The sequence below is a fragment of the Plectropomus leopardus genome, chromosome 3 (assembly GCF_026936395.1).
Source record: "Plectropomus leopardus strain MGB_pleo_1.0 chromosome 3, ASM2693639v1, whole genome shotgun sequence".
NCBI lineage: Eukaryota > Metazoa > Chordata > Actinopteri > Perciformes > Serranidae > Plectropomus > Plectropomus leopardus.
In genome coordinates, this window is record NC_142178.1 from 37,626,955 (window position 1) to 37,642,398 (window position 15,444).

General features: G+C 38.0%; 1 protein-coding gene across 2 annotated transcripts; it reads right to left on the reverse strand.

Annotated features, from left to right (window-relative positions):
• Positions 1-1,227: 1,227 nt before the first annotated feature.
• LOC148190059 (B-cell receptor CD22-like) lies at positions 1,228-15,057 on the reverse strand. 2 transcript variants are annotated; one of them, XM_088074953.1, is made up of 12 exons: positions 14,642-15,057; positions 11,655-11,996; positions 9,714-9,944; positions 9,177-9,524; positions 8,754-8,963; positions 7,783-8,040; positions 7,199-7,459; positions 5,850-6,107; positions 4,455-4,539; positions 4,285-4,348; positions 1,969-2,186; positions 1,228-1,889 (listed from the first exon to the last, which is right to left on the reverse strand). In XM_088074953.1, the coding sequence occupies exons 1-12, from the start codon at positions 14,709-14,711 to the stop codon at positions 1,829-1,831; spliced, it is 2,406 nt and encodes an 801-aa protein (XP_087931079.1). In that variant the 5' UTR covers positions 14,712-15,057; the 3' UTR covers positions 1,228-1,828. The 2 variants fall into 2 exon arrangements, with proteins under 2 accessions (XP_087931079.1, XP_087931078.1); XM_088074952.1 differs by lacking the exon at positions 7,199-7,459 and having other exon boundaries at positions 14,642-15,042.
• Between the last annotated feature and the right edge of the window lie 387 nt (positions 15,058-15,444).

A 15,444-nucleotide genomic window follows, 5' to 3' on the forward strand; every position in this document is an offset into this window, starting at 1 on the left:
CGGCGCCCTCCCACTCCCACCAGCTCACCTCACCTGGGATTCTCGATGCCGCGTTGCCTGCACCCTCCACTGTTCTCCCTCCTCAATTTGAGCAGCCCACTCATGTTGGACCGCCTGGCACCCATGGGTTTATGCGCCACTGAGCAGCTCTCAGGAATTAATGAGGCCCGCCGCTGTATCCAGACTTATAATACATCCAGGGGAGAGACGTGTCATGAAAAGAGCAGCTGCTGATCTGATGGAGCATGTGCACTGTTGAGTTTCATGAGCTACACAAGAGTCTCCTGTAAACACGTGACTGACTGAACTTACCAGATAAAGTACGACTGCTCCAAGTTACCAGCGCGTCGTTATTGAAGGACCCACAACACAAATACTACAAGAGGAGAGGGCTTCTGCTTAGAGATGGTGAATTTACAGTCTGCAGCAACTTAAAGCGACAGTCTCTGGCTTTTGTTCTTTTGCTCGTGTTGTGGACTGTCTGCAAAAACTGCTGAATGTCCTGCGGAGCTCGTTTAAACTTTAAAACTTTGTATGGCAAACAAAACGAATCTTCAAGTATTCATATTGAACAGCCTACTTAAATTTAACATACATAACTCTGAGTCAGGTAAAGCCCTAAAATTTACGACAAACATCTTAAATTGGCAGCGTGCTGTCACCGGACATGTGCATTCAGTGTTAAAAAATGTCCTTCAGTCGTTTCTAAAATCTCCCAGGTTTAGACAGAGTAGCTTAAGGTGACTGTGCAGCTGACACTGAGATGACGGAGCAAATTTTTAAAGCAGTTTGACCAAAGACAGTGCAGGTTTAGGGATTGACATACACAAGTTGACCACGTGGCCAAATGTTGCAACTGCTGACAGATGCAGAGGTCAGCAGAGAACATAAATAAGGAGGCAATTTATGTGTTATGGTCTCTTAAAGAAAAATGAACCAGTGGTCCAGTTTATGTATAGAGAGGCAAACCATCTTTCTCATGTAAACCACAGTGACGTGAGTGAAAACCAGAATTAGGAACATTTGCAACGCAGCGTCGTACACTAAATCTAACATTTTCAAGCAAAAATGAATTTGCATGCATGTATAAAATGTGCTGACAAAAGCTATGATTAAAGCCTTTGGGAACCCAAAAACACAAAAAAAGTCTTGAGAATGAGAGCAAGCAGACAGTCGGAGACACCAGCGGAGACACCGTCGGACAGTCATTTTATCGTCCAGCCCTGATGTCCTTTATACACATACTTTATTTAACCGAGTAAAAGTCTCCTTGAAATTGTTACAATAAACACAAGCAGAAAAAGTCCACTTAAAATGCATTACAAAAGTGAGCAACAACTACAACAATAAAAATAATAATAAGAGTAAGACAACGACTAACTTAAAATTTGCCATAAAAAAGTTACAAAAAATACAAGGAAAAAAAAGAAAAGACTTTAAAATTGTTAAAAAATAATAATAATAATTCTGTAAAAAAATTAATAAATATTTGAAAATATGTAAATATGCTTATAAATATAGTTTTGGGGACATTTTCACTGGCTTTTTTCCAAATCTAGTACTTTCTTACCATTTACAAGAAATCTGCCTTTTTTTTGTCCATGTTTCAAAAGAAAGCAAACCAATTATCTCAGATTTTGAAGGTTTAAATACTTGTGAGGGCATCTGAATGAAGCACATGGAAAGAGATGTTGATCTAGGTTTTCAAGCAAACAAATAAATATCTGTCCTGAGGAGTTCACAGTATCTGTAGCTTCATTGTGTCTGACTCTTGAATTAAGGTGCACAAAAAAACATAGGAATAACGGAATAAACATTCATGTTGTGTTCATTTGGTGACTGTGCTGTAGAGAGCAAATAAATCCTCCCCATTTTCTTGACGTCTTGCTCTGTGAAGAGAAAACTAAAGTTTAATCCAGTGTTTATTTTTTAATGTTTTTATCCTGCAGCAGTAAAAACTTTGCTCACCCTGAGGCACTGCTGTCAGGCTTGATAGAAGTGTATTCAACCTCATCGTCCTCGTCCTCAGTGTGTCTCTGTGTCTGCGCTGGCCTGATGTTGGAGTAGAGAGCGTCCTCCTGTCTCTGAGCGAAGCTGATGCTGGCGTATTGAAGTTCATCCTGCTGTTCTGCTGGTTGTCTCTGTGCTGCAGCTGATGTGGTGTCGGACACTGGACCCATGTTCAGCTGACAGGACAAATTCTTATTATTGCCGTGTTGCACAAAATAACCTTATAGTAAAATTCCAGTTGGATTTTGAGGTGGGATTTAGGGAGGTTATTTTTCAATTCTTCAAAACTACTGAGAGAAGCCTACTGAGAGTTACTGGGCACGACACACGATGGCCTTTGTCATGAAATGAATCCTACTTTTCTGATCCAAAACACTGTGCTCTTAATGCCTGAGGTGTTTTTTTTCTTTTGCAATCACTCCTGCTGACCAGCAGAGGTCTCTAAAGCTCAAAGACTGCTAAGTTAACCCTTTGAAACGAATCAACTGCATGTTTTCTGAGCTGCATTTAAACTCCCTTTTAGATGTATTTAAACTATATATTATTATCATTATTATTATTATTATTATTATTATTATTATTATTATTATTATTATTATATTATATATATAGTATTTAAAATCTTAGAACACTGGTTTAAGTAATGGCAAAAAAGAAAAAATTATTATTATTATTATTATTATTATTATTATTATTATTATTATTATTATTGATATTTTTGATTATATTATTGAATTATTCACAAACTGCAAGAAATTAGTAGATTTTGATTTTCTTTAAAGACAGGGAATGAAATTCCAGAAGGCTACAATGATTATTATCACAATTATATATTCAAAATTATGTCACAGAATTCTTCTTATTATTATTCTTATTATTTTTCTTGGTTTGGTTTTCTTGGTTTTTGTACTTTTCTTTCTCCTTTTTTTTCACTTATTTTCCTGCAACGTTATTTAAATTTCATGCAACTTTTTTTAAATTTCATGCAAATTTTTGGGTTACCACCAACTCGTCCTCATGTTTTTGAAAAAGAACAGGGTAATTTACTCAGGTTTCAAAGGGTTAAGGCAATCAAATCACTATTGTGAATTAAATTGAGTGCTTTATGTTCATTACCTTAACTGGCTGATCCCGTATCACCATGACAAATATTTACATAACACTACACTCCATACTTTGTTTTGCTGAGCCTGAAAATCTAGCTGTGTCTTTAAATCCAGAAAATATTTTATGTGATACTAAAGTACTAGAATAAACTTTGAACTTCTCACTGGATATTATCAGCAATTATTATTATAAAATGAAGTGGCAGGGTAAGGTGGAAGTTACTGTTAGGAACTACAATTCAGTTTAGTGAAGCCAATAAAGTCACATGTAAGAAAGTGAGATGATTCAAAGTCACTCCTCCTAGCCTGCAATCGCCAGCAGGTGTTGGCATTGTATGTTTCTGCAAACCACAGGTGTGTTACGTCTGCAGGTTACTACGTAGCAGATATGCTGAAATCATGCAAATTGTGGTTAATGTGGGTTTAGGTTTAGGCAGGAAAATCAACAAGGTTAGTTAGGTAGTAAGACCACAATACCTGCTGGAAAAGCAGTAATGTCTCAGTAAAAAAGAACAATTACTTTTCATGGCACTATCCTGGCAGGAAAAACAACGATATCTCTGTATAAAACAACCACTTCTTGTGCCATTATCTTTCAGGAAAAGCATCAATGTCTTGGTAATAACATGCACATGTGTGCTACTGTGCCACCACATAAAACAGCAGTGTTTCAGTAATTTAACAACCACCTTTCAAGCCAATAAAGCCGGATATATTCTTTTTATGATGATATGATGCATATAAAACCCACAATGCCAACATTTTCTTCTGGTGACTGGATTAACGTCTGTGTATCCAAATTAATTAAAACGTATTTTCTCACTAATAGTACTCAACCATGGAGTTGAGATTTCCATCATCATGCAGACACAACAGGGTTCAATGTACAGTAAATCTGAATGTGATGTTTAAAGAAAAAAAAAAAACTCAAACAGCCACGTGTCCATAATCAGTGTCCAAATTATGCAGAGATAGATAAAAATTATTAAAAAAACTAATGACAATTGTTTATTGGATGACTGGCTGTGACTGTAACTTTTGGGATTTTGTGAAAAATCAATAAACAAAGTTTGGAGGAAAAAAGGAAGATCACATCTGAAAAAGGGAAGAAATTAAATTAAATATAAAAAGATGAGCATGTTTTCTTTTTGCAATGCGTTTTTCTCACCTGCGCTCTGTTGACGCCGGATCTCTCTCCACCATCAGACTGTTGTCTGCGAGATTTACTCCTTCTGGATGGGATGATGAGAAATTTAATGAATTAACTATGTTATTTAGGGAAGTGATTATAAAAATTTAGATTAATTTGAGAACATATAATACCACAGAATTGCTCACTTCATCAAAAAGAAGACAACAAGGAGTCCTATTAGAGCCACGAGAAGAAAAGTGAGAATTCCTACAGCTGCTGATTTCCATGCACCTGCATCATCAAATGGAAATAATTAGAATAGATAAGGAAAATAGGGCCTCTGAGTAAATACAGATTAATAAACTGCACCTAAATCTCCAGGAGATGTTTGGTTATATCATGGATGTGTTACTTACAGGCCCATGGGACCAAAGTGCCAAGGGGCCCCGTGCCATTCACTTGCAAACGGTCAATAAAAGTAAGAAGTACCAACACCGGAAAAGACTCAAAATGACCACAAAGACATGCAAAGTAACTGCAGAGACGCACAACATAACTAAAAGCAGACACAAAACAACCACATGGAGACAAAAAATGATTACAAAGGGACACAAAAAGACCAAAAGAGACACCATATTACCTCACAGAGACACAAAATTACCTCAGAGACACAAAACAACTACAAGGAGACTCTGAATGACCACAAAGAGATGCAAAGGAACTTAAAAAAAACAAAAACCAAATAACTGCAAAATTAGGCAACATTATCACAAAGAGACACAAGAACAAAGAGACAAAAAACAACTACCAGGTTACACAATATGACTTAAAAGTGGGACAAAACGACCAAAGTCATGAAAATACCTTTAAAAGGGCTCAAACAACAACAAAATGTCACAAAACAACCAGATGGAGACACAAAATAATTAAAAAGACACAAATTATTTCTAAGAGACATTAAACAACTACAAGGAGACTCAAAATGACCACAAAGAGATGCAAAGGAACTGCTAAGACACGTCGATTAATAGAAAAAAGGACAAAATAACCACAGACACACAAAGCCACACATAGTGGCGAAAGAAAAATACCTCAAAGACACACCAAATTACCTCAACGAGATTAATAAACATAACAAAATTAAGAGACCCAAATGATTACCAAACAACACAAGCAAACAAAAGGAGACCAAAAAAGAGAATAAAGAGATGCAAAGGAAGTTCAAAAGACATACAAAATGACAACAAAGACATAAAAAAAAACTCTAAATAAACAACACAAAATTACCTCAGAGACTTAAAATAACTGCAAGGAAACCCAAAACGACTGCAAAGAGACACAAAAAAAAACATATAACAACTCCAAAGAGATGCAAAAGACATAAAGAATACCTCAAACGACACCCCGAAACAAGATACAACAATGACAGAGACACACAAAAGTGATGGGTCCATTGTGTTTTAACATCGGTGCATGAATTGCATTGAGACATTTTTCACCTTTTCTTTCTCTTTACAGGAGACAGTTAAGTCCAGGTTGTGTGAAAGATTTATGATACCATCTTTAAAAGAGGTGCACGTAGGTGACTGCACATAACTCACCTGCCACAGTAATCAGACGTAAGGTGGAGTTACGTCGTCCTCTGTTGTTCTCGGCTTCACAGTAATAATTCCCGCTGTCTTCAGCTCTGAATTCGGTGATGGTGAAGATCTGTCCGGATGCTTTTGGTGAGTCTTCATCCTCCTTGTACCAGGTGTAGTTAGCTGCTGGGTTAGCATCACTGCTGCAGGTCAGAGTCACTGAGCTGCCCTCCTCTATCTCAGAGGGACTCACTGACACAGAGGGACGCTTTGGAGCATCTGGAGGAGAAAACGTAAGAATTAATCAACATTCACATGTGACAGGAAGTTAAAAGTATAGTTCAACCAAAAATTTAAAAAACAAGTCAGTCATTATCTACTCACCCTCATGCTGATGTAAAGTCAGGTGAAGTTTTATAATCCACAAAACTGTTGAACTCATCTCCCAAACTATGGAAGCAAATGGTGACCAGGACTTTAAACGTAAAAAACAAAAAAACGTAACAAAATCACAAAAAGTCTTCATATTGCTCAGACAGTCCGAATGTCCTGAAGCCCCAGTGTGTCACGTTGTTCTGAAAAACGTCACTGGCGTCATGGTTTTAGCTTCTCTGTAGCCTGTAGCTCCTATTGTGGGAGCAGCGTTCAAGTATGTGTGCTTTTGTGCAAGACTAACAAGAGCTCGCTGTATCTGTGCATCAGAATTTAAATGCTACCTGAACGCCTCCCCCAAACACAGACAGAGAGAGAGACTTATGGAGTGAGCAGCAAGCAGCAAGTCCTTTTGTTGTATTTAAAACTGCTGTGAGTAGAGGAGGCTTCTGGTAGCATGTAGACACTGATGTACAGATACAGCAACTCTCGTTAGCATGCAAACACCATTGTGGCTCCCACACAAGGAGCTACAGGCTACAGCAAGGCTTGAAACATTTGGCCTGTGACGTTTTTCAAAACAAGCTGGCACACTGGGGCTTCAGGACACTTTGTTTGTTTAAGACGAGCAGTATGGAGACATTTTGTGGTTTTCCGATATGTTTCAATGTTTGAAACCTGGTCACCATTTTCTTCAATTGTTTGGGAGATGAGTGCAACACCCTTTCCCCGTGAAATGCCGGCAGAGTTTTGTTAACTATAAAACTTCACCTGACTTCCCATTGACATGAGGGTGTTACTGAATTTTCATTTTTGGGTGAACTATCCTTTTAAGTTGAGACCACTGCTACATTATGAAGGAGGTAAAGGACTGTTGAAGTGTTGCTTCTTTAGAACATGATAATGTTTTTGCAAGCTTAAAGTCATCCAGTTTTTGACTTGCATGCCTCTACTTACAAATACACTGTCTAAATGATTTGCTTATGTTTTCTACTTACACTTGACATCAAAGTATTGAGATGAAGAGTTGATCTGTCCATACTGATTCTCAGACTTGCAGAAGTAGTTCCCTCTGTCCTCAGAGCTGATGGAGGTTAAACGATAAATGCCTTCTGGTCCATGAACCAGTGTTTGGTTCTCCTTGTACCAGGTGTAGTTAGCTGCTGGGTTAGCATCACTGCTGCAGTTCAGAGTCACTGAGCTGCCCTCCTCTATCTCAGCAGAGGGACTCACTGACACAGAGGGACGCTTTGGAGCATCTGGAAAAGATTTGACATAGATTTTTATGAGTTTTAGTGCGTTGCAGCATCTGAAACTTTGGAGGAGGTCTTTTGATGAATGTGACGTTTTGAATTTCCTCAACAGTGCAGTTAATATAAATGCCAATAGTGATTATAACAGGCTCTTACAACACTGACTGCAGTCACTGATCAGGAAAAAAAGCAAGACATCTGCAAAAAACAGTCCTTTGTTAAATAGATGCTTTTACCTTGTAAGTGCATTACAAATTAAATCTATTATTATAATCGTTATTATATTTGGGCTATTTTAAATTAGCAAGGGTTTTTTTTTTTTTACTTACATTTCACATTAACAAATACATATGTAGACGTCCTTCTCCCCAGCTCGTTCTCAGCTGCACAGTAATACTGTCCATAATCAGAGGACTGGATGGAGCTGAAGACAAACTGTGGTCCTTCACTGAGCAGTGTTTGGTTCTTCCTGTACCAGCTGTAGTTAGCTGCTGGGTTAGCATCACTGCTGCAGCTCAGAGTCACTGAGCTGCCCTCCTCTATCTCAGCAGAGTGATTCACCGACACAGAGGGACGCTTTGGAGCATCTGGAAGAGAAAATATATGTACACGTGTTAATCAACAATTTTCATATATGGACACATTTTTAACATCAATTTTTGCTTGACGGCCTCACAAATTCCTTCACTTCTTTAAGCATTACTGCCACTGTGTGTCGATCTCAGGAATAACCCTGAAACAGGGCGTAAATCGAGAAGCCAGCACACCTGTGTCTTTGGGTTGAATTTTGTGTCTGATTTTTCTCGCAAAACTTTTTTGTCATTTGGTGGCAACAGAAACAAGTTGTAAAAACACAATAGGTGGGTTTCCATTAACCCTTCAGTTGCGCAAACTGAAATAAAATAATGGAAACACGTCAGTTTCAAAGAAACTCAGTTATTGCAAAAATGTTTTTACGCTTGCATGAGGGGAGAAATAAAGCTGCTGATGTTTTGAACATCCATCTCTTCTAGGACTGTTATCACGGGAGGAGAAGTCGCAGAGCATCACTCAGTGGAAACGCCGTCATCATACAATTGTGTTGTATCAACATTTCGAAAATGTCGCTCAAGATTTGCACAAATCTGTAATGAGAACCGGCCTGCTGATAATTACACCCTGCTAGGATGATTTGGCAAACTGCTGCATCTTTATACATGCAGCAGGTACAAATACACACTGGCTGTCATTTGTATTTTTGGCAACTTGCTTCCAGGAGAATGTAAAAGTTTAAAGTTGTGAGATTGGGGAGTAAACTCACACACTGAAGGAGAGCGGTGACGCTGGTGAGCACAGGAATAACTGTCTGCAGGATCAACTTTTCCTCCATAAGAAAAAGATGTTTCTCCTAAAATTATTGTGTCATTCTTGTACCAAACGAAGAAAGAACGGCCAACGAGCAGACAGCTGCTGTGACAGATCAGCTTTGGACCAGCAGGAGACCAGATCACCTGCACCTGTAAATCTGGATCTGTGAACAAAGAACCATGATGACATTAACTTGCACCGTGCACAGTCTACCACTTATCAATGCACACTTTAATCTCCTATTGAATCTAACAACATCTAAGCTTTTACCTTACCATTCATGTATCAAAATGATCTTTTTCAATGAGAAAGCACATATTCTCTGATAATTACATTAAATTCTGCTGCGGTAACTTTATCATCAGTTTGTGTTTACCTGTGACGGTCAGAGTTGTACCAGGTAAACTACTCTCCCATTCATAGTTTCCTGTTGTGAATTTGCAGTGATACTCTGCTGAATCTCTCTCTCTCAGGTCAGAGATGCTCAGAGTGGAGCGTCGTCCTCTCTCATTTTCAAAGACCAAAACACGACCCGCATACTGGGGGTCTTTACTCAGGTCCTTAGGTCGAGTGTTATACCCCGACTGATCAAACCTGAACCAGAACTTAGTTCTGATAGATTCATAACTGTTGTAATTGCAGGAAATGTACACTGTTAAGCCTTTGAAAGCACAGATGTTTCTGTCATCGTACGTCACTCTGTTGCAGGACTGACCATGGACACCTAAACAAAGAAATACGTTTGATTATTATCATGAAGATTAAAGTCTTTACTGCAGTAACTCACAGCTTGTTTTGTTTCTATGGATAAAGTCACTCATGTTAAAGAAGCGTGACGTCATGTTACAGAACATCAGCTGAAAAGTTCAACACAGCAGCAGCATGTTAGTGGAGGACAGCAGAGTAAACTTACACACTGAACGAGAGGGGACATCCTTGTGTCCTGTAACAGCACAGGAATAGCTGTCTGCAGCATAAAAGTAATGATAAAAGGATTTCTCTACTTTGTCCATTTTCTGTCCATTCTTGTACCAGATGTAGGAGGGACGATCAGTTAGAGGACAACTGCTGTGACAGTTCAGCTCTGCATGTGTACAGGCTTCAATACGACATGATTGTATTCTGCTCATCTGCACCTGGAAACCTGAATATGTAAATAAACAAAAATAATATTTTAGACTGAGCTGTCATCTCACACACATTTCACAAATGTACAGTTATGTTTTCGAACTGTCGAGCTCCTGGAGGTAAAGAGGACCTAATATACTCATTTAAACAAGTATTTCTGTTTTTTTGGTGGTGTGTGTGCGTGTGTGTGTTTATTTTCCTCATTTAGTCTGTGCTGGAACGGTCATTAAGATATAATAGAAAATGTTTTTTCCTTAGACCGATGCTGAAGTTAGCGTTGCCCTGGTTCACTCCTCAAAGAGCCTGAAATGATTTTTCCATTGGTTTTGGAGCAAAGTAGAAAATAAGTCCTGTGGAAAGCAAATATTTATGATACACATTTTGTTCAGTAATAAATGAACACCACTTTTAGGACTATTGAAGCCTAAATGGCAAATAAATTAATGAATGGATAAAGGAATAAATGAATATTTACATGTGTGCGTGTATCCTTTCAGTCATGATCAAAAATCATTTGAATGCATTCATGTATATTCGGAGTATTCTTAGATCTATAAGCCCTCGTATTAAAAACCAGTGGTGGGAAAAGGCTTATTTTTGTGGACAAAGGTGAACGAAATTCACGCTATTAGGTATTAAAAAACTGCAGAAAGAGAAATGGATCAGAACCTGGTTGCCAGTGTAGTTGGACAAAAGTCACGTCCCAAAGCACCCTCGATTAAATGGGTGATGCAAGGACACATCTTTGGGCGGCTGGCTAGATACGACTTTCACAAGGACACACACAAGAGTATGTTACCGATTATTGGGCTGCCAGTAAAATCCTGCCTGAACGTCTGGATCTTATTTTATCAGAGAAAAAACAGTGAGCACACATCAGCACGTGCCTGCCCTCGATCAGCTGAACGGTGTAACACAAACACACGTAATAAATCACAAACAATGTACAAATCTGCAGCTTTTAATGGAACAATTCCACAAACATGATACTTTTACTACAAACATAATATCCTAGAAAATGCCAACAGAAAACTTAATATGAAATTTCCTGCAAATATCCAGAAAAGACATCTATATGTCACACAGAAAAGACATCTTCATGACATCCAGAAAAGACATCTGTGCATCGTCCAATAAAGACATCTATACTACGTCCAGAGAAGACATCTACGCTACGTACGTCATATCGATGTCTTTTCTGGACATCGTACACGTGTCTTTTCTGGATGTAGTATAGATGTCTTTTCTGGACATTTGCAGGAAATTTCGTATGACGTTTGTAGAAGGCAACTGCTTTTACATTTGTGGGAAATGTATTATGTTTGTGAGATTTCTGCACTAAAAACTGCAGATTTTATTACGTTTGCTGGTGTTACAAACGGCAACAGAGAAATACTGATTTGTAACGTAAAGTTTTGTTTTTTTTTATTGTTTTGTACAGGTTTTAATCATCTGATCCGTGTGTTTTGGAGAGGAAGAGACCGCTGCGGATATTAAACCTCCCAAACAATAAACACTGAAGGAATTCTAACCAGGAGTTCACAGTTGTCAACAGGGAGCAGTTTTAGCTGGTTGCAATTTATAATCCTCATTACTATAGATACCACTAAATCCTACACACTGCTGTTTTAATATGAACATCTGACACTGTACTATTGTATAATAAAAACAAGGAAAAGCATAATATGTCTCCTTTAACCTGTAGAGTTTAGGACAAAATTGTTACCTGTGACAGTCAGTCGGACTCCAGGTAAACCAGTGTAACTGTTGCTTTGGGTTATGAATCTGAACTTGAACTCAGCTGAGTCGCTCTCTCTCACGTCTCTGATTCTCAGAGTGCAGTCCCTCTTATCGCAGTGATGCTGCACACGACCTGCGTAGTTTGAGTCGAGTCTCAGGTCCACAAGCCGTCTGTCAGTAGTCCAAAATGTTCTCTCAGCTGTAGTATCACCCTCATTTAGTCTGGACGGGTATCTGTAGCTGCAGCGAATTTCCACTGTTGTTCCCTTTAAGGCACAGATCTGAGGAGAAGTGTAAGTCACTCCCCAGTCATCCTGACCCTGTATCACTGAAACACAGAGTACACCAGAGACCACAATCAGACTCGGACCATCAGATACTCGGGCTGTATCACGGTATTCTAAGGTATTTAGAAAACCCCAAATCACGTTTTTCAATATTGTCATCAATACAGGCGTTCCGCTTTCTATGAAAGGTATTGTATGCAGTGCACAGCACGGACCACCAGACCTCCATCCTCTGTCTCTACTGCTGAAACAGGCAGGTAGCAGAGCTGAAAGACACAGCGACACCTAATGGTGGAGGGAGACGTTACAGGATTGTAAACAGCGGCGGCCAGCAGATAGAGAGAGATCATTTTTTACATCTAACTCTGTGAATTAAAGGTTTATTTCAATCAAACTGCAGCTGGTGATTGTTGGAACAGTAAAGTTAAAAATATATTACCAACAAGAGTAACCTAGATGGTTTGGGTGAGTTAAATTTATTTTTATTTTTTCTACTGAGTTTGAATGAAGTGTGTTTGAGTTGATGAGTTAACGGGGTAATTAAGTCTCGTCGGTCTTCTGTTACTGAGAGAAAGTTGAATTCAAAAAGTGTGCAGTTGTATTACTCTGTTTGAGAAGGAAAATGAGAGTGTAAATGTTGCTTTTCTTAACGTATTGTGGGTTTCTATAGTGTAATTTTAAGTCTGAAGGTATAGAGGTATGAAATATTACATACCCTCCAAATCAAGAGGTGACCTTTGCTTTATTTTTTGGCTAGAGGAGAGACATACAACTTTAAATGACTGCATTTATTTTAACTATTTAACAACAGAGGGTGTTGGTGCAAGATCCTTTTAAATAAGTCCAAAATACAACCCTAATAGTTACAACATTCATTTAAAGCTAAAACGTTTGTCCTCCACATCATCATGTCATTACGTCATGTTTTGTTATCTTATGTTGGTGCAAATGTAGACAGGAGAGTCTATTATACCTATTATTATGTCTATTATTATGTTAGATGTCTATTATTATGTTAGATTATGCAAACTACTGGAGACAGTAGTTTGCATAATCTAACAGCTCTAACATTTATTCTTCTATTCTTATTCATCACCATACCTTTCTATCCCAACAATAATCGGAGGATCCTTCCCCTAGACGTGCACGCACAAAATGGAGAGGTTAGGGCTAAGTGGTATGGGCCTGTGAATGTATTTATTTATTTGTTTATTTGACATGGACATACAGTAACACTGGTGCCGTAACATTCAGACATGCTCAAGTCCCAGATGCACTGCTTTGAGTGTTTATAGCAAAATGCTAATTTGCAACACCTGTCCATGAGCGGCTTTAAGAAATTACAAATTGAAATACAGAGAAAGAAGAGGGAAATAAATACAAAAGAAATATAGGTAATCACAAATACAATAGAAATACTGATATAAAATTTCTGTGTGCGGAGACTAAACATTCATGATCCTATACCTGTTTTAAGTGTGGAAACAAAGTTGTTTCTCCTCCAGCAATGACTTCACACCTTTGTTAAAAACAAAGTGTCCAGTTTAATTCTCTTGATACATTCTATTTATTTGCAGACTTGTCCTAATTTTTGCCACTGGATGAACTTGGACGTGAGTGTGACAGAGAGAAAAGAAAAGAGTTCAGCATCATGCAAACTGTATTTCCGTAGTTAATATCTATGTGCAGTAAAGAAGCGCATCGCAGTGTTTGAAGGGGAAGGAAAGAAATGAAAAAACATTGAAACTTAGATGCATTTTGTCAGAGGAGAAGAAGAAAGCAGAATACTAATTATTACAAAAAGTGCGGTTTGTGGAAAAGATGATTTGTTTGTTTAGTTTGGTTCCTGTTTGTGGCGAGGTCATGAGTGTGAAACTACAGAGAAATGCAGAATGCGGTTGTGAAACTCTTCTTCACCAGTATGATGGTAATATAAAGTTTTATTGGTGTAACTAAAATGCCAAGCTGAGGTCAGTGCCACGCTGTTTGATTTTACACTTTAAAGAATTCATGAGATATTTGATCTTTTTTTTTTTTTCAACATTTGGTTCTCTCTTTCTCCTAATTAGCATGAGAGATGATACAGAGAACAATACTGCATATGGTGCGGAGAGCGGTCTGCACACAACACATAGCTCTAAATTAAACAATCACGTCTCGTCTGTCGACAGAGGTTTGTATTTAGTCCAACCAACTGAACTGACTCTCAGTTTTTCTTCCTTTGAGTGTTTTAAAGTTTCTGTATGTGGGAAAAATGACTTGAAAAATGACAAGACTTACTCAGTTATGATCGATTTTAAATTTAAAATTGGTGTAATCCTTTGAAACCTTAATTTCTGTCAAAACTTGGGAAGAAGGCAACAAACATCTTTAAAAAAAAAAATGGACCAAAAAATTTGCAAAAAACAAAGGTATAAAGTATAAGAAAATGACCTGAAAATTAGCACACAAAAAAGAAAAGAAAAACAAAATTTGAAAATTATAGTAATTCTGTAAAACAATATTAAATATTTAATTAAAAATATATCGTTCTATTTCTCCCAAAGAAAATTTCCCCTGGCTTTTCAAAACTAACATTTTCTGAATCTTTTGTTTTTTTGCAATTTGTGAAACATTTCTGGCCAAGTTGCTCATCGCCCTTTTAAAATAATTGTTCTAAATACATTATAATAGAAATGTAGATTACCTTGTACTGAGAGAAGAAAGACGATAAACCCCCTCGCTGCTGATGTTAGACCCATCGCTGCTCCGCTCATCTCTCAGAGGGTGGAAACTGTCCAGTATTTAAAGGAGCTCTACAGAAAAGGATGTGGTCTTGCATTAACACTTGTCTTCTGTAGACACGGCTGAACGACACAGCTGATAAAATCTTCCTTCCTCTTTATATCATTAACAAGCCTGAGCCGCTGCATGTTTGTACACCCTCGAATGTAAATGAAGAAATAACTGTTGTTTTGTGCATGAACTTCCTCTTATACTGACAGACAAAAATAGAATTGTTTAGTTTAAGTGTCACATCTTCTCGCCTGCTTCATTTCTCTGCCATTTCAGATCCTTCCAGTCCTTCATGTCATGCAGCCGCCATCCTCCATCACCCTGACCTTCCCCGCCTACCTGCTCACCTGTTCCCACTTCCCCATCAGCCCTGTAGTTACCCCTGAACAAGCTGGCTTGATTTATTACAAAAACCACTGGAACAGGGCAATGTGCAACAAAAGAAGAAATGATGATAAATCAGTAAGAAATAAAAAGCTCAAGAAAATTACCTGAAAATTTGTAAAAAAAAAAAAAAAAAAAAAAAAAAAAAAAAACCAGAAATTAGTAAAACATACAAGAAAATGACCTTAAAATTTGCTGACATCACGGTAATAGCTGGTGTAAACAGCTGATGCAGAAGGATATTTAAAATGTCACAAGTAAACGCAGAGGTTCACTGACAGAGCAGCACCATGTGACAAGTTGGCATGAGATTGCGTGTGTGTGTGTGTG